Raw genomic sequence first — 19,918 nt, forward strand, 5'->3', positions numbered from 1 at the left:
CGGGTGATTGGGTGAATGATTGAATGAGTGAATGAGTGAATGAATGAGTGAGTGTGTGCGCGCGTTATAAGCTAAAGTTAAGGACAAGACACTTCAGAGGCAAAAACGCGGACAGCCCAACGGGCTGCGCGCGGCACCAGTGGGAGGCGCCCGAGTGTTGAAAGCTGTGCTGTGTGGGGGGCGCTCACTGTGGGGCAGCCAGGCAAGACGTCCTGACCTGCACAAGGTCCTGAGTTTGGGTTTGACCCTCACTTAAACTCCTCTAGCAAAGGGTCCGTGCGGAATCTGCGTTATCCGTGTGCTGTGCTCTTTCTGTTGGATATGGGATTCAGCATCGCCTAAACGCCTGCAGGTAATCGTAACGTACTTTCTGTCAGTTTTCCGTCCTTTAGCCGTTTATTTGGTCATGGCCGTCAGTGAGTTATATAAAATGGTGTAAAGTAAAAAGTGTTTGTGTTTTGTTGTTTTTTAATTGCGAGTGCCAAATCAGTTTAGAGTAAAGTGACCACAGGTGGCCGTTGTTATGGGGCGCATGCGCAGTAAAAGCGAACGCCATCACTATGAAATCCTTTAAAAGTGTTTAAAGTTAGTTTTCCCTGCAATGTCAAAACGTAGATTATTTCTTTTTTGGGGTGGGACGGTTATTTTCTGTTTGTAATGTGCTAAATCGGTGTCAGTTCTTTGCCATTAGTGTTTAAAGTTGTTCGGTCATTGTTCTTACTCTACTGATGGTTTTGGCCTCATTAAGGCAATAAAACTGCTAAAAACAGAGTGACCGATTTTTAGCTTGTAGTCTATGCCTGATGTTCGTTATTTAGTGTGATCTTCACTGACAGTCACAAAGTAATTTAATCCATGTTTAAGATTAACCTACCCCTGCATATTTTACTTGCCCTGACTTCAAGCCACCTCACTCAACTAATCAGCTCATTTCGAAAAAATGGAGGATTAAACATTTCACTAAGGTTACGACTAGAGTCAAGTAGATTTCAGACAAAACTAATCACTGTCCACTCCAACCTCCAGTAGAATGCTATTCAAACCACTGATTTGGTCGTCCTCTTAATTCTTTTCTCACCTCTGAGGTACCATGAAGTTAAGAGCATGTTGGAACAGTGGTAGAAATGGTGGTAACAGCAGTTTTGAGTTAACATGTAACCTTCTTGGGCAAATATGCCACTAAGAGCTGTGGGATGTTTTTATGAGTGCTGTCAGTTGTTGCTGACGCCTGCATTTTTAATGGAACTAGATTGGCACACTTAAATCCAGTTTAGTTACTGAACAGCCAGAAGCCATCCTCAAACAATACTTAAATGATTCTCCAGAGCTTGGTTAAAGTGGACCATGGGAGTAGGTCTGTAACCAGGATTGTGTCAAGTGCCCTATAGGGTGCAAACTGTGACCCTGAATATAAAAAAAAACACATTCCTTATTCTCTTAATAGTGTTTACGGACCCATGTTTGGCCAACAGCATTTCAGTTAGTGTCTGATGATCCACTGAATGGATTCAGGATTAATGTAATTTGATGTCTAGAGACTGAACTGATACCAGCAGAACATGCTACAATGAGCGTTGAAGGGTAGAAAAGAATGAATTCCATTTTTAAAAAGGGGTAACATTCTTAATGTGATATCTCAAAATCTGAAAAACATTCTAACAGTGTCCCAAATTTATTATGGATGAATGGAAGTGTAGTTCCAGATATGAAGGACTAAAGAGTTTAGTGTTTGCTTTCATATTCAGAAATGAGCAAACTGTCAAGATTGATGGTGCTTTCGTTCATCTTTTATACTGCACTTGCATTTATGATTCACATTGAGTTAGTTTCTGTGCCACCGTGCTCCTTGTATATATGCTGTCTTTGTATAAACCATGAACTGTTTTATAGACTGCCTGCTGCCACTCTTGTGATCTCAGCTGTTCTTGATAACTTATCACAATAGTCATAATATATCTCTCAGAGGCATAATTGTGTTTACAATGTGTAGTTTTACGTGTTCTTAGGTTGATTCTTGGCCACAGTTCAGTCAGGTACCATTTAGGAAAAGGCCAAATAATTGCAGCTGGTAGGTGTGTATGTATATACATGCCACATCCTCACATTGCAATATATTGCATCATGGAGAGATATGCAAACGACGCTCCTGGAAACTCTGTGCTTAAGTTTTCAGGGCTATTCTGGTGTTCATCAGTGTAATCTGTAATGTGTAAGAAATTGTACTACTGTTTTCCTCTCCTGATAACAGACTGCTGCATATGCAGTACTGATAAGCATGTGTTGCTGAATAGCCAAATGCTGCCATGGTTGAGTTTGTACACTTTTAATACAGAACACTGGTAGTTCAAACATGCTTTTTCTCTGACTTAATTACCTGCTCTAATACCTCTGCTTAGAAACTCCACATCTTTATATAAACTTTATTGTTTGTGTAGAATAAGGAAACATTGCACTTTCTCTTACTCTCACTCCACTACTACCCCACAACCCAGCATTAGCACCTTATTGAGTGAATATCTTTTTTACAAGGAATGTCTCTTGCCATGATCACATGTGGCCACGCACTCCCACCCAACACGCAAGCTGGTAGCAGGATGGCGCATAGACCCCCTCTTCAAAGGTCAACTTTTCCAGCAACCTCACACTTTGAGCAGAAACCCTGAGCCATGGAGGGGCACATAATTGCCCCTCCGTTGTCTTGCCGCAGCAGGGGTTCCAGAATGTACCCCCAGTCCTCTCTCAGGGCCACTCCCTTGTTGAGCCACAGCAGAAAGACTCAGACAGCAGAATTGTTTGCCTTGGCTATCTTGCTTACTTACTTACTTACAAGGAATGTCCATCCTTCCGCGAATGTGGCACCTTCTGAGAGCCATTTGCGCATGACCACTTTGCATGGCTGCAGCGCAAGGCAGTGGTGGGACGCCATACATTTGTTATTGTGTACATACGTTAGTGTAAAGCTGATTGTTTTTATCTCCTTTCAACTCATTCAGGTTCAACAATTTAATATGATGAGGCAAAATACCGCAGAACCTTAAAGTAAAGTGAAATTGTGTATAGTTATACTTCGAATACCTTGTGAGTCCCATGTGCCCCTTTTACCGGGGCAGTCGTGGGCTGGAGGTTAGGGAACTGGCCCTGTGACTGGAAGGTTTTGCCTGTTTGATCCCCAGCGCCAACAGTCCATGACTGAGGTGTCCATGAGCAAGACACCTAACCCCCAATTACTCCCTGGATAGGGCTGCCCACTGCTCTGGGCAAGTGTGCTCACTGCCCCCTTGTGTGTATGTGTGCTCATAGTGTGTATGTGGTGTTTCACTTCATGGTTGGGTTAAATGCGGAGGTGAAATTTCCCTGTTTGTGGGATTAAAAAGTGTCACTTAAACTTATGCTACATTAAGTGTTCTTCACATTTTAGCCATTATTCAGGTTTGTGCTCAGGCAAACTCAGAACATATGAAAATAAACATTTTATATATGGATATTAATAGGTTAATTTGTGCTTTATATGTCTAGATACTTCTTAGTTTCTGGTTTTATATTCATTTGTTAGTTTTTTCTTCCCAAGTCTCTCTGTGCAGTTACTTGAAGTGCTTATGAATTTTATTTTTTACTATAGCAGTAAGTACAGTATCTTTCTCCTGTCTTTCCCTGTCAGACTGTCATAGCACAAGGAACATTTATTCATTCCTCTAAACAAGCCCTGTTTAGAAGTGTTGTTGTGAAGTTAATGTTAACATGACTTCCCAAGTGAGTTCAACAAAACATTTACCACTGAAGATGGATGGCTCTCATGTGATCAAGCAGAAGCTTGAGTTAATGTTAAAACTGCAGCAAACGAACAGGTCACAAGATTTGGATGTTACTACGTAGTTAAAAGGACGAGGACTGTGGGTTTAACTGCCACTGCTTCCTCATAAGTTGCAACACCTGCATTGCATGCAATTACGCATAGCTTTTATGCTTTTTTTCAAATAGTCTGATTTTGCACTATAAGTAAAATTTCAAAATTGATGTTACTTAAATTAGGTGAATAATTACATTTGCGCAGTTAAAAATGTTCAGTCAGTCCCATCTGTAGACTGGGTTTGTTGAGGAGGAGCTATAGTCTGTGATGTGAGCACGACAAGCGCTTGGAATAAAATTAACTGGGTTTAATTGCTCAACCTTTGATATCTGCCAACCTTTGCTCATATGCTGTTACCATTTCTCTGTACATTGTGGACAGCCAAGCACATCACTTGGAGGTAGGTCTCTCTCTTCCCACCTCCTTTCTTCTACTGAGTTTAAGTTTTTAGTTGTTTTTTTTTTTGGTTTTTTTTTTTAGATTTGGCAGTTATGGTCTTGATTACTGGCCTTTTACGTGGTTAGGTTAACTGAAAGCATTGATTCAGTCACTGCTGTTATGATCCATCATAACTCTGTATGTTGCCTGTGAGCTTCTGGTGAATCTAATGGAGTGTGTTCCTGTCAGCCAGTACCCATTCCAAGGCTTAGGATTTGATTTCCCTTAAAAATCAGGTTTGCTATCTAGACAGCCTGTCTGAAAATTTCTTTGCTCAAAGAGGAAAACAAAGCTAACATAAACTAGCTTAAAATCATTGTTACTAGTCATACTAGAGGAGAATCAGGGTCTGTTAGTTGGCTATTGTAGTCATCTTATTTTAGCCAGTGTGCGAAATACCCCTTGGTGTTTAGGAAGGTTGGCTGGTTACTCCAGCATTGGCTGGCTGCTGACTTGCTCCCTGGCACAGATGATGGCTGCAATTCAGCAAAATGTTTGGTCTAACAATTCATCTTTATGAAATGCTCTTTTCTAGTTTAGTAGTGCGGTCCCCCACGCATTAACATTTGTTTTCAGTTTGAGAAATAAGGAACAATTTCCACCATTTTTTCCCCTATGGATTTTTCAGGGATGTACTGGCAATAGTTACAATTGCTAAGCTATGAAGGACCTGGGAGAACCAGTTTGCTACAGCACCACCTTGAGGCAGACTAGTTCTGCATGTCTAATTAGTTAAGAAAACCAAAGACAGATGCTCACCAATTGTGGGTGAAGCATCTAAACAGTGACCTTTCCCTGGGTTTGTATCTGGGTATCTGTTTTTCCCTAGCAGGTAGTATAATATCATAAGTTTATTTTCAGGGACCCCTCAGGATTTAGATTCCTGGAACCCCCTGTTTTTCACACCTTGAATTTAGCTAATATTAGTTCTCCCTTGTAGCTTAAACAACAACAGTTCAAATTATTCTAGTAGAGTTTGTAGATATGGCTACCAAACTCATCTGGAGAGCTGAGATTTACTGACTATTTAGGAGAGTCTGTGAAAATATGTTTTGGTGAGGAGGAGAATCATGATGAGTTGATGAGGTTGAACCTGTGATACAAGTAAGGACAACAGGCCAGTTTCTCAGATCCGGATTAAGGCTAATCCCAGACTATTAAGAATTTCTAATAGTATTTCAACATTGACGTCACAATTTCATCTAAAACTAGGCTTAATCTGTATGTGCAGGGTAAAGCCTTAAACCACCAGCTTTTACCTTTTCTTTTGAATCTGGTTTTTTAGGACTTGCAGTTGTCTTTCCCCTTCTTCCTTCCTTTGACCATAAGGCAGGAAACCTCTTCTTGCTGACTCTGTGCTCTTCCTCCTTCCCCCTCAGTACAAGCCATCCGTTTTAGTAGCACTTACTACTGACTGCTTGAAGTGCTACAAAATGGATGGTAATGACATTGGCCATATTTTTCAGGTTTCCTATTAGTTAGTGTGTGTGTGTGTGTGTGTGTGTGTGTGTGTGTGTGTGTGTATGTATGTATGTATGTATATATATATATATATATATATATATATATATATATATATATATATATATATATATATATATATATATATATATATATATATATTAGTGTGTGTGTTTTGGGGTGATGGTTGTTGCTGCTGTAGTGCAAGATACTTCTGGGAATGTCTTTTTTTTTTTATAGGGAAAGTGCTGTTGTTGTTGTTGTTGTTGTTGTTGTTGTTGTTCTTGTCATTTAAATGCTATTATGTGTGTTTGTTTGTTTTTTTTCTGTAGGCACAGTGCTAAGAATGTGTGCCTGCTGAATATCCTGACTGCACGTTGTCCCCTTGTTTTGAGGAGTCTTGCACCCCCTCTGCCTCTTCCTTGTCTATCTCATCATATTGTGGTGATCTGACCATGTCAGCTGAAGTAGAGCCCACTGCTGTGGTTCCAGTAACCCCCACTGGACCCACTTCTGAATCCACCTCTACTACTGCTGCCACTGAAATCAGCCCAGCTGTTCCTGCAACAACCACAACACAAACCACAGCTGTAACAAAGGCTCCATTCTTCTCCAGGGAGAAGAAGAAGGGTACAACTGGGCTTTTGTTATTTTTTTAAGAGTGTAGATCAGAGATATAAAACTGACCACAACAATTTGATTAGATTTCTATAGGCATCATGAATTCTCAAACACAAATGCAACCTTTTACTCAGCAGTGGAATATAGACAATAAAAGCTTGATACTTTATACTATTTTAATCATTTCTAATAATTTAATTAGTTATTAGTTATTGTCTCTTTGCCATAATCAATACAGTGAGGCATTTTTACATCTCTCCTGCAATATTATTTCATTACAATTATAATACAGTAACTGAATTGCCCAAAATGAGGCTTATAGCCCTAATATGTATTTATTTTAGGACTGCTTGTATTTGATGAACAAAAAGCCTGTCCTGATGGGGTAATGGCAGGCTCGAAATGAACACACATGGGTTTTGATCCTTTTTCCCTAAAGGGCCATGTACCCTTTAAGCCCACTGTGTTCCCTATAAACGCTCTCATTGTTTTATTTTTAGGAAGAAATATATTAACTTTAATAAATGATAATTTTATGAATAACTGTAATGTTCTTTTTAGGAAGGATTACTAAGTCTTACTGCTTTATGTATGAATATATGAATTACGAATATTTCTATGCCATTTACTGTTATTTATGTTTTGATGAGGCAAATGATATTTTGATATGTTTACGCCAAGAATTCTGGAAAAAATCTTTCCTTTAGGAACACTGTGTTTTCATGGTGCCCTTGATGTTGTCAGGATAGTCCCTCCACCACGCTTTTAAGTATTCCAAATTTTAAAAGTAATTCACTATAACCATATTAGTAAATTATGAGATAGATGGGCTTACTGGAAAATTTTCTTCCATTGTGTCTTGTATATGCTGAATTGCTGAAAAGGTTTGAGTTTGAACACGTTTGAAAAGCTCATGACATTGTAATAATCTTAGTGTGTTCTCAAATTCCCCCCCTTTCCTTCTCAGTTCCTGATAAAACAGATGAGTACCTGCTGGCCAGGTTTCAGGGTGATGGAGTGAGATATAAAGCTAAGCTGATTGGTATTGATGATGTACCTGAAGCCCGAGGGGACAAAATGAGCCAGGACTCCATGATGAAGCTAAAGGTAGATCCAAAGGAGTTGTCCCATTAGAAAGAGAAGAAATTGTAATGTACCATTTCCATAATTTGTATATAGTGTACAATTACAATGTATTTGGTTATATGTGAGGTTAATATACTTTTAAAAGTAATGGAAGTCTATGTGTAAATTGGTCACAAAATGGCTTCAAGATGACTTCTACTGTGCTATATGCTAGTTAGTTGCATTAGCATCCTAGTTCCAGTACAAAGCTAAAGAAGTGAACTTCGGACAACAAACGCTGTTTGCTGTTTTTGTTGGGGGTGGGGTTGACCTCTTGCATTATTTGTTACAGGTCTATAACAATTGCCTTTCTAGAGAAGGTTAACCTTTTGAGCTCACTGTAGTCATGCTTTTGAGTAATTGCTGTAAGTGGCGCAGTCTTATGGTTTTGGTGTTTTACAAATTACATTGCAGGGCATGGCAGTAGCTGCTCGTTCCCAAGGAAAACACAAGCAGAGAATCTGGGTGAACATCTCTCTGAATGGGATTAAAATCATTGATGAGAAGACTGGAGTAAGAAGTGCAATTATTTGCTTTATATTTTACATCTACTTCCAGTCTCTGGATGTCTGTATCTCTGTATTTTTGTTAAACAAGTCCTTGTTGCAGACTTTCCTCTCTTCTGTTGTGCAGGTGATTGAACATGAGCATGTGGTCAACAAGATCTCCTTTATTGCTCGTGATATCACAGATAACCGGGCATTTGGATATGTGTGTGGGGCAGAGGGTCAGCACCAGTTCTTTGCCGTCAAGACAGCCCAGCAGGTCTTGTATCCTATGTGCTGTTGCACAAATTTCTCTTTATGAATATATACACAATACTGTGCAAAAGTCTTGGGCCACGTAAGGAAAATTGCTTCAAACCATTTGTCAGCCTAAGAAAAAGTCTGCATCAGATTTGTTCTTAAACCTCAGAATAGTTTGCAACTTTGTGCTCGTGACAGTGCACAGACTCTGCTCTAAGAACAAATAAAGAAAACATTGGTAAATGTCAGAAGCAGAAAGTGGGTTTTAAGAAAAAGAAAATCTCTTTAAGAACAGTTAGTGCTTGAGGCCACATGTTTATCAAAGTCATGAGTATGTTTGAAATGTAATGAACTAAAATACTACTAATATAAAAATCTAAACGTCTTGGGTATCTGCTTTGACTGACATTTTATTCTTAATTAACTAAATATAACAATTATTTTGAGGTTTGCATATAGCAGTGGCATTTCTGCTTGGCAGAGATGATATGATTTAGAGTTCTACCCAAACACATCACTTGAAATTTATATCTATGAGACAAGGGTCAAGGGACCCGTGCATTTAAGTGTGCAATGTTCACAATCACTAAAACTCAAATTGCTCCCTACTCCCTGTATAGTGCACTATAATGGCTCCTGCACCCTAGCAGTGAATGTCTAACAAACTGTTAGGTCATAACTCCCTGCTGGCTAGCAGTAAGTGTGTCTTTGCTTTTACAATGAGAATACATTCAAATAAACTAATACATTCATTTCTTGCCAAAAATAGCAATCTCTCACAATGTAGTTGAAAGAATATGGTTTTGGCTTCTCCTCTCCAGCCATTGTGTGAATCTGTTCATTTCCATTAACAACATGCCTGCTATGTGAAGTTAAGACATTCTTAGGCCCACCAAACATGGAATGGTACCTGTAAATACTGGACAGCCTCCAGTAGAAACATCCAGATCTTCCTTTGACTAATTGGAGCAATCACCAAAACAGCCTAATGCTGCTTTTATATTTTAAGCCTGATCTTAAAATATAGCCAGAATCAAACATTTGATATCCCAACGGGGCCTAGCTCATCAATGCTTGTATCTCCAGTAGGTTGGACAACTGTAAAGGTCTCTTAACTGGACTCCCCAAAAAGACCTAAACATCTACAGCTCATTCAGACTGCTGTTATGAGAGTTTTAACCAGGCCCAAGAGAACGGAGCATATTTCTCCAGTTCTAAAATCTTTACGCTGGCTTCTAGTTAGATACAGAACAGATTTTAGTGCTGCTACTAGACTATAAATCACAGCCCAGAACGTCTTGGATATTTTAGGTATTTTGTTTTTAAGATTTTTAAAACTTTTATCATTTTTCATTCTTAGGCACACTTTGTCTTTTTTCTTTTTGATATTCCTTTTACTTTTACATGTGTAGCTCATTGAATTGCCCTTGTGTATGAAGCATACTTGTCTTTTCTCACAGCCCATGTAAGTCTCTTTAAATGCTTTTTCTCATGTGGACAAAGACTTGAATAATAAAGTACATCATCTCTTTGTTTCTAGAAGATCTTAAATTACCTTCCTGTTATTTTGTACATGATTGCTCTATATTCTCATCATGTTCCAGGCAGAGCCATTGGTAATGGACCTGAAAGATCTATTCCAACTAATTTTCAACATGAGGAAGAAAGAAGCAGAAGATGCACAGAAGGTAGCAGACTGTTTTGGAAACTGATAATCATTTCAATTAAATTATTTCCTTAATTCAGGATTTTTATTCAAAGAAATACTGATATCTGTTAGTGCTTGTTTGATGTAGATAATTGGTAGGTAAGTGGGTAAGTTTTTGTGTTGGGGGGTGGGGGAGGACAAATTAATTATACTTCTAATATTTAATATGCATTTTTTTGTCCCAAATGAAATTGGTGGGTTCAGGTTGGGGGGTGAGAGGAATACATAAAATTTTTGCTTTGTTCTTGTCTCTATTCCACTTCTATAATAAGTAGTTTCTTCAGTCAGATTTAATACTGTAAATAATGTATAAAAAGCTTTTTATGGCTTTTTTTTCCTTACAGAATGAAATCAATAATATGGTGGTTGAGGTAGGTGTATAAATCAATTTTTGAGTATTTGAAATATATTTTGAGACATTTTTTGTATATAAAGTTTTTTTGTTTTTAAAGAATGGAGGAGATGCCTTGCTCAGTCTGGATGGTAAAGTGAGCACTGTAAAAGTAAGATGTGTAATGATAATACTATTAATTTGATTCATTGGATCTAGTTTAATAAGCCATTTTGTTTGCATACCCATGTCTGTGTGTGTGTGCCCGCGCATGCTTGTAGACTGTGGAGCAGATGGATCTTTTTGGAGACATGTCTACACCCCCTGATATCAACTCTCCCACGGTAACAGACTGCAGTTACAAATATTCTCTTTTGCCAAAAGCCAAATGGAATGTGACAATTTATAGGTAATTTTATTATTTTTGTTTTTTTGTTGTGGTCAGGATGCTTGGAAAAATGAAACGGGGGTAAAGTTTTTAAATCATCTGCTTTAATGCTGAGCTTTGTGTTAACAACAACTTATACGCTAACAGCTACATACATCTTTGCTTCCTTCACTTTATTTATTTGTTTATTTATTTATTTATTTTCTTTTTCTATTGTATGGGCACCAATTACCTAGTTTCATCATTCTGCAGTGCAAATGCAGTGATGCACTCTTAAAACTAAAACTCCTTCCTGCGGTGGGGGGTTATTATATAGAAGCATTTCATTATGTAAAATGTTATTTAAAAGATCTTCACCCTCACATCTCATTTGCAACAGTAGTGCTTTAACCCTTTTACCCTTTTTCTGTTGTGGAAGTGCCTTCAGCCTTACATGCTAATATTTAACTTTTTAAATTGGATTTATTTTTTATAAAGTATTGTGGTTTTATCTATCTGTGGATCTATCTATCTAGTGTGTGGGATTTTTTTTATTATTTGATTATACTTATAAAAATTATTGCTACTTTACTCTACCATCAAGCAGGCACTAGGAGGCCTGCAGAAAGGGGTTAAAACACCAAATATTGCAAGATTTTTAGCAAACCAAAAGTAGCTCTAAAGAACCCCTTTTAGCATGTTTTATTTTTACAAGAATGTTGTGTAGAAGCATAGAAGACCTTCGAATAACATGCATACTTTGTTTTTGCTCAGCTCCATTTCTAGGCTTTATTTTTAGCTTCTGGTTAATTTGCTAAAATGCTAAAAAAAAAATCAAGACTTCCCAATTATTAATATAACTGATAGGTTATAGCCCCAGCCATTATATACTTATTTACTGGCAAACTAATACAATTTTTTCACAATTGCTACAGTACAGCAGAATAAGCAGTGATTGTCTATTTTTGCTATTGTTCTCTTTGCTGATCTTTCATTTCCCAATTCTTCTCCCTTCTTGTCCTCTTTTAATTTCAGCCTGACAGTGTTTTGTTGCTGGAACTTGCTGCTGTGATTGATGCCAATCAGAATCACCCTAAAGGAAACCCTTTTGTCTCTTATTCCACTGTTCCTTGTAACACACCCAATGACACCCCCTTTTCCTCTGTAGACTTATTCCCAACTCCCAGTCCAGACCAATGCAATTATGATTCTCTTGCTCTGCATAGTGGCCACATTGACCACTCTCCTTCTGCCATCTCGCCCAATGATGTCCCATCTGTAATATCGTCCAATGAAGGAATAGGTCTTCTTGACTGTCTCTTGAACGAGCCAGTAGAACAAAACAGCCTAAATGGAAACTTTTCCACAAATGGTCAGCCCTTTGGTGGACTGAGTGAAGGCTGTAGCTCACAGAAGAGTGTTAGTAGACCAGTCAGGTTTCCTGGCAGCAATCCTTTCATGAATCAGTCAGTGCAGCCCCCTTCTTCTTGTGACACACTTGATAAAATAATGCTTCCTGTGGCCCAACCTTTCTCTGTGCTGTGTGATGAGCTTTGTGCATTGCAGTCTCCTCCCCTCCATGATAATAAAGCTATTTTCCCACCACCACCTAAGATCAACCACGTAAGGAGGAGAGAGAAGGTGAATGTTTAAGAGTTTGGTATATTGGGTGCTGGCTAAAACTGCACAATGCAACTTCCACACAAAGGTGGTAGCTTTTGAAAGTTATTACTGACATTTCATTCTTTTGAACTAACACTTGCAGAAAGCTAACTTCACTGCACCATTACAGTTTCAGTTCACTTGAGTAGACGTGTAGGTGAGTGGTGGTTTTTTTTTTTTTTTTTTTTTTTTTTTTTTTAATGCCCAGATTCATCAAATGTTCTATAGATATATTAGAAATAAAATACATGTACTATAGCGATCTCATAGAGAAAATATTTTTATATCTTTTTGTAATTTTGACTTTGTGGTCAAAAGTACACTTCCAACACCTGGCACAGTCTTTTCAGTGATTTATTTTGGTGCAAATATTTTTGTGTTTACGTTGGAAAACTCATCTGGTTCAAACAGATTTCTATTGAACTAACTGGGTTTTTCACTGACAATGACACTTGCATCTAGGCCCCAAGTCTGTTGCAGTTAACCCTGTATATTGGGTTAGTAGTAATGTTTGTGCTCGCTCTTCCTAAACTTTCCAATTTTAAAAGTAAGTCTCTCTCTCTCGCTCTCTCTCGCTCTCTCTCTCGCTCTCTCTCGCTCTCTCTCGCTCTCTCTCGCTCTCTCTCTCGCTCTCTCTCGCTCTCTCTCGCTCTCTCTCGCGCTCTCTCGCGCTCTCTCGCGCTCTCTCGCGCTCTCTCGCGCTCTCTCGCGCTCTCGCTCTCTCTGAGCTGCTTCTCAATCAGGGTCGCGGAGGGGTTCTCTCATATACAAACACAACCTAAAATATGTTGTGCCCCACTCTCCCTTAGCTTGTAGGGCTGTAGCAGTACACAGGTTTCATGATATGACTTGCACCGGGGGGTGTTCAGTCTGGTCCAAACATAGATTGATTTTTAATTGGCCCTCTGGCCAATATGTTGCAATTATTCCCTTCACTTGATGTTGACTGCAGTACTGCAAACCTGCAAATGCACTACAACATGTAAAATTCAGGGGACAAGAAGCCAAAAAGAAAACCAAAGCAGCTTTTAATCAGAGCAAGTTCAATAGTTTGTACAAAAAAAATTACATGGAACTTGTATTGTGTGGTCCAAGTTGGTGTTTGAGGGGCAATTCTTGGTGTTGGTGTTTCACAGTCAGGATTGAGATTTTAAAGGGTGTTGCTGGGAGATGCCATTCAAACCTCTAGGACTTGTGTTTCGGTGTGGGTGCATGTTAATAGTGGTAATTTTTTAAGCATTCTCTTGGCAGCACTCCATCAGCTGATATCTTTTAACATTGAAGTATTAATGTGTGTTTCTGCTTGATAAATGGCTAATTACCCCTGTTGCATAGAATAACATGCTTACATGTATTACATGCATGTGCTATATGTACATAATTCAAACCAAATCTATCTGCTTTTTATGCCTCCATAGAAGTATGTATGGTAAGTAGTATCTGTAGCATGTGAGCTACTAATGTAGCTATTTGTACATGGTTAACATCTTGAATAATTCATACTAACGGTCATGTATTTGCATTGTATTTATTATTGAGTTTGTCTTATAATCCTTTGCTGCCTCCACAGTCTCCTGGAAATGACCTGTTTGGGGCCAATCCATTTGCACCACCACCCCAAAGTAATGGTGCTACAACTCAGGCCAACTCTTCCATTCCAGCAGATCTGTTCAACCCTACTACCACTTCATCCATAGCTGCTCTTGGTCAGTGATTAGTACTGGTCAACCTATTGTGATCATCTTTTTTTTATAACAACTTTGCCCTCCACAAAACTAATTCTTATTTTATGAAGCCATCTGGGTTTTAATCATGCTAAAGTTTAAAATAAAAAGGGAAATTGCTTAACCTTGAAATTATCCATAGTTTTAAAAAAAATACATTGTCAGTTTTGATGAGTAAGTCCATAAAAGAAGTAATTGCTGTGCTGATTTGAGTTTGATATTTGGATCTCCCACGTTATATTAAATGTGTTAATACATTCATAGATTTAATACTACTCGGAAGGGCGTGTGTGTGTACACATTTTATTTATTTATTTTTATATTTATTTTTTATATATATATATATATATATATATATATATATATATATATATATAAAAAATAAATTTAACATTTTAAATAATTTAAACATTTTAAGCAGTGTTCTCTTTCTGTACTTTAGGATCAATGACCTTGGGACCGCCATCAGTTCCTCAGGTCCCTCAGGCAAATCCATGGGGTCAGCCAGCACCCTCATTATTTCCCCCACAGAGCCATGTCCCTCATGCAACAGTCCAAGGTATACCACCAAATTCCTTCCCCCAGCCAGCTGCATTTGGAGGAACATCAGTACCTCAATGGGGACAACAGGCACCTTCTCCATTTGGCTCGACAGCTCCCTCCCAAGCTTGGGGTCAACCAGTAGCAGCGGCAGCACCTATGGGCAACTGGCCCCTAACAGGTCCCATGTCTAACCAGTTTCCACCAGGTCAGTTTCCTCCTATGATGACCCCTCCAGGAGGAGTGATGGTAGGCCAACAGCCTTCAATGGTCCCTCCACGACCTCCGCCACGTCCCCCAGTGAAGGAACCACCGCCTGCTGTTAAAAGTGCCTTTACAGCCTTGGATCCTCTTGGTGGGAAAGAGCAGAAGACTGGAAAGGACATGTTCAAAGATTTCCAGATGGCTAAGCCTGGAAGTGCCTCCATGTCTAGCTCAGGCACCAATGGCTCATTTGATCAGTACTTCTCCAATAAAGTTGGTGTACCCCAGGAGGCAGCTGACCATGATGACTTTGACATCAGTCTGCTTTCTGAAAAAAATAGTGGTATGTGCTTAAAATTTAAAATGACCTGAAGTTCTAAAAGCACCTTGAGGGAGAACTTGAATGGTGTGTGTTCTCTTATTTCCAGACCCACCCAGACCTGCATTTCAGCCTCTCTCTGAAACCACTTTCCCAGGTCAAGCTTCAAGCCTTACCCCTGCCCCAGCTGGAGGACTCTTGGATGCTGCCTTTGCTCCTTATCCAGTTACAACCATATCTGGCCCAACACCTGCACCAGCTGCCAAACTTTTTGATGATACTTTTGGAAGTGACCCTTTTGGAGCACCACCAACAACCATGGTAAGATCGCAAAAACTGAAGACATGGTTGTTGGTGCATTTTATCTATAGTTGGACATCATAATATGATGGACCTCTTAAATCAGAAAGTCATCATATGCTTTCTTTTACAGATTGCTTCAGCCACACAAAACATTGCAAAAACTGATTCTTTTGGAGACCCTTTTGGAGGAAATCCCTTTGCCTAAGTAGTGTTCTGTGTCCTGTGCTGTTCAGGTGCATAAACACAGTTTGGTTCACTTCCCTCACACTCATACTTGCACATATGTTCACATGCATTCATTGTGAGATTGTCCAGATCTTTTAACAAGGAACTAGCATCTGATTATTTGTTAATGTATGCTATAGAAGCTAACAGTAACAGAAGATTGTAATGTCATTGCAGTGTCTAAATGAGAGGCAATAATCTTTATCTAATTTCTTGTCCTGGATATTATCACTGCTAGATAATTTTATATAAACGTTCTCCCCAGAGACTCCAAAATGACTAGAGTCCTATGGAGCCTTAGTGCAAATCAAAGTGTAGAAGTGCTTAATCATTTTTTTTTATCTAGCAAAATGCACAAATTTTCTGAACACACACCAGCATTAAATATTCCAACACTGTTATTTTCTGAGTGCTTTTGAACACCAATTATAGGACTTTGGTCAACATCAACCCTTGGTCTTTTGTATGTTTGATGTGAACACAAACCACTTCATTTAGCCAATGAACTGCTCAGCTCAGGACTGCAGAATTTGAGGAAAGATTTAGACAGCTAGATGACATCTACCTATATTTAATGTAGAAAAGTGAAATAAATTCACTGAGGTTTGGTTGTAATGTTACATTTTGATATTGGCCTGTGATTGCCTACATATTTTATTTTGCTTCAGTTAGCTGGTTATAATGCCATCGGAGATGGTGTATTTAAACTCCAATCAGGGTTCACCTAAACATTTTGCCATGATGCTAAAATATGTAAGGTAAAAGGTCACAGTTTATTGCTTCAACACTGCTTTTGAATAGCAAATATTAATTTTCCTGTTTTTCATTTGTTTCCTTCCTCTTAACCTAGAATGGGAGGACTGAAAAAATCCTGCTGTCTGCAGCACAGTGACCTGAAGAAAACATTGGACATTGTGTGTTCCTTCCTTTGGTCTGTACCTCACTGCCCCCTCTATGTCAGCATATTTCTCCTTTTCTTTCTTTCTGTGCTTTTTGTAACTGATCTCGGGTCAGCCTACCTCTTAATAAATCAACTGGTTCCATTTCCTGATGTATTAAAGAAATTTGAAAATGAGATCAGGGGGTGAATGTGAGGGGATAAGCAAGAGGAGGGAAGGGGCAAAGGATGCATGTACATGTATTTGATGAGATGCGTTTTTTCTTCTTACTGGCATTAAAGAAAGCATGAAGTGATGCTGGTCTCTTTTTCCTGTTTTGTCTTGCAAAGTATTACATGTGTAACACACACACATGTATGTAATAACCTAATTCCAAACAATTGGCTGTTGAAACTACCAATTAAAACCAGACGGCTGTGATGGGTACATTTTATTTCACCTGTATGAAGTTGAAAACCATACCAATTGAAAGAATAACATTTTCCAATGTATGCAACAGAAATCACAAAGACCATTTGACTGGGGCTATAAACACAATATCTGATGTCTTGCCTCATGAACCTTATTTTTAGTTCATAGTTTAGTTTTTTTTTTAATACATGCTCATTCCAAATTTCAACATCTTCCATAAACTCATAGGCTCAAGACAACAGTTGATTCAGTTTTGAAAATGGATTCTTTGAATTAATTTTCATTCTTTTGTTACAGCAAAAACATATTCCACTGCACAACCACACAGGGTTTTCATTATTATTATTATTTAATCTTAATGTGCCATGCATTTTCGATGGGAGACGGACATTCTGATTATGCAGCCATGCTGTTGTAACCTGTGCAGAATGTGGCTTTGTACCATCATGCTGAAATAAGCATGAATGTCCTTGAAAAAGATGCTGTTTAGAAGGCAACATCCCAAGGGTCCTAATACACCCCTATTTCATGAAAGCTTTTGAACTTTACACTGGCAACAGCCTCTTCTTCATTTCCATAGTCATTTCCATAAATTATCTGAAAGATTGACTCATCCAACCACAATATATCCTTCCTTGTACCTCAGTTCTCTTAGATGGGCTTGACCCCAACAACATCTATGATGGTTCTAGGTAGGGGTACGAGAAAAAAATAAATTCTTGGATGCATCACGATGCTGACGTGGATGATTCTGAATCGATTCACAAATATCAAAAATGTGTTTTCGAAATATTTAATTTATAACGTAATGTTGACAGAACACAAAGGGCGGAACTTGGAAGTCGGTAAGTGCAGTGGCTAGTCTGTGGCGGCACATAACAATAACAGAGCTGGATTAGTGAGAAATCCGACCAGCTCCCTCTGCATTAAAGCCAGGTTAGATCAGGAGTGACAACCCAAATGTTAAGTTAATGTTAAATCAAACCACCTTGGCAGCTACAACATTTAATGTCCAGTATGGCTCAGTATGTGCTGATGTCATAGTATAGGCTAAAAATATAAACAAGAGCGCAGACTCTCTGCCAGAAAACCTTTTCTCAGAAGTAGAGCAGATTATTGTAAAATGGCTCTCATTGTTCGGCTGTTTTACGAGGCTGAAGTCGCCTCTTATTCTCTTGCTTCTTATTCTAATTTTTCCGTCCCTCCTTAAATTCTGACTGAGGCGCCGAATGTAAATGTAGCACGTGGACGAGAAAATTAAAAAAGAGAAGCGACTTTTGCTTCACAACTTTTTAGTGTTTAAAAGTCTCTCATTGCAGATTTAACATTCCAGGAAACCAATTGCGCTGCTGTGAATAAGTCCGTTCATCTCCAAATCTTCACTAAATCCCTCTCTGCCTAGTCATTCGTTACTAGCCAGGAGAGACTGTGTTGCTAAGTGACCTGCAGTCTAGTTGAGAAACGGGGCTTGCACTATGTTGCTCATGTCCTGTCTCACAGATATTTTACTGACACAGTGTCCCCTGACTGTCTACAACAAGACCAAATCTGGAGTATTAAAAAAATCACTAAAGAAAACGGACGGGACGGCTGTAATGTGCTGTGTGGACATCGAGTACCACTGGATCTTATTTCACCTTAACTGCGCATTTTATCACAAATGAGTGGCAGCAGCGTCTCGTGTGCTCCAAGCAACAGCAGTGAATGAAAGCCTTCTAGTTCACTTGCCACATCACTTGCATTTGAATGATTAATAAAAGATATTGTAAGTAAATTCATTATGGATCATTACAAATACTTTGCTTTAAAACTACAGAGTCCTCACACAGCAAAAAAAAAATCCTGTACAGAAAAAAAGATGCATTGATAATCATTTTATAATTGCACCGTGGCCCTCTGAATCGTGATCGAACTGAATCGTGAGGTGCCAAGAGATTCCCACCCCTAGTTAAGGCTTTAAGGCTTTAGGCTTTATTGTCATTCGCATCACATGTGGTACATGAGTTGGAACGAAACATTGTACTCACGGTCCAGTTAACTCCCAAAATAACATAAACAATAAATAGAAGGTGCAAATAAAGGGGTGCAAATAACAGCAGCATGAACCACAGCAGCATGAGTACGAGGTAGAAGGTGTACGTCTTAATACTGGTAATGTATAAAATGACATGTATAAAGTGACATGTATAAAGTGACATGTAGGGGTGATACAGTGGGGGCACTGATTCAGTACAGCAGCAGAGATAAATAAGTGGACATGAAGTGCCATTGCAGTGACGTCTAATTGCAATTTAAGAGTCTTACGGCTTCAGGGAAGAAGCTGTTCCTCAGTCTGGTTGTTTTACTCTTAATTTTGTTTTACTCGTTTTACTCTTAATCCACCTCCTGCCTATAGCCAGACTCATCACTATTTGTGATGCATCCAACCACTGCCGTATCGTCCGCAAACTTTACAATATGAGCAGCAGTCATACGTGAGCAGTGTAAACAGGAGGGGGCTCAGTACACAACCCTGAGGGGAGCCGGTGCTGAGGATGATGGTGGAGGAGATGTTGTGGATGCTCACAGACTGCGGCCTGTTAGTCAGGAAGTCCAGGACCCAATTACAGAGAGAGGTGCTCTGGGGAATCATAGTGTTAAAGGCAGATGTGAAATCCACAAAAAGCATACGGACGTAAGAATCCTTACTCTCCAGGTAGGTGAGGGCAGTGTGGACCATAGAGGAGATGGCATCCTCTGTGGATCGTTTTTTCCGGTATGCGTACTGATGTGGATCCCCAGTGACATCAATGTTCTGGGCATTGTAAACATATGGCTTCTACTGTGTGTAGTTCAGTCTAAATTTCCTTTGGTGGTGCACTGATGTTTAGCAATGGTTTGGCAAAGTGTTCCTGAGCCTATGCGGTGATATTTATCACAGACACATGTCCGTTTTTAATGCAGTGCCACCTGAGGGATTGAAGGTTACAGGCATTCCCTTTCAGCTT

At 39.1% G+C, this 19,918-nt stretch overlaps 1 protein-coding gene across 5 annotated transcripts; it reads left to right on the top strand.

Moving 5' to 3' along the window:
- dab2 (DAB adaptor protein 2) lies at window positions 1–16,816 on the top strand. Of its 5 annotated transcripts, none has more exons than XM_017697995.2 (16): window positions 1–352; window positions 6,079–6,376; window positions 7,335–7,474; window positions 7,907–8,005; window positions 8,126–8,257; window positions 9,843–9,926; window positions 10,291–10,317; window positions 10,399–10,449; window positions 10,559–10,621; window positions 10,723–10,746; window positions 11,680–12,285; window positions 13,877–14,012; window positions 14,473–15,117; window positions 15,203–15,414; window positions 15,527–15,629; window positions 16,472–16,816. In XM_017697995.2, exons 2-15 carry the CDS (start codon window positions 6,202–6,204, stop codon window positions 15,599–15,601), a joined length of 2,469 nt encoding a protein of 822 aa, XP_017553484.1. In that variant the 5' UTR covers window positions 1–352; window positions 6,079–6,201; the 3' UTR covers window positions 15,602–15,629; window positions 16,472–16,816. The 5 variants fall into 5 exon arrangements, with proteins under 5 accessions (XP_017553484.1, XP_017553502.1, XP_017553511.1 ...); XM_017698004.2 differs by lacking the exon at window positions 1–352 and adding an exon at window positions 4,144–4,247; XM_017698013.2 differs by lacking the exon at window positions 10,723–10,746 and having other exon boundaries at window positions 2–352.
- The last annotated feature ends 3,102 nt before the right edge of the window (window positions 16,817–19,918 follow it).

This window comes from Pygocentrus nattereri, chromosome 23, assembly GCF_015220715.1.
Source record: "Pygocentrus nattereri isolate fPygNat1 chromosome 23, fPygNat1.pri, whole genome shotgun sequence".
NCBI classification, from domain to species: Eukaryota; Metazoa; Chordata; class Actinopteri; order Characiformes; family Serrasalmidae; genus Pygocentrus; species Pygocentrus nattereri.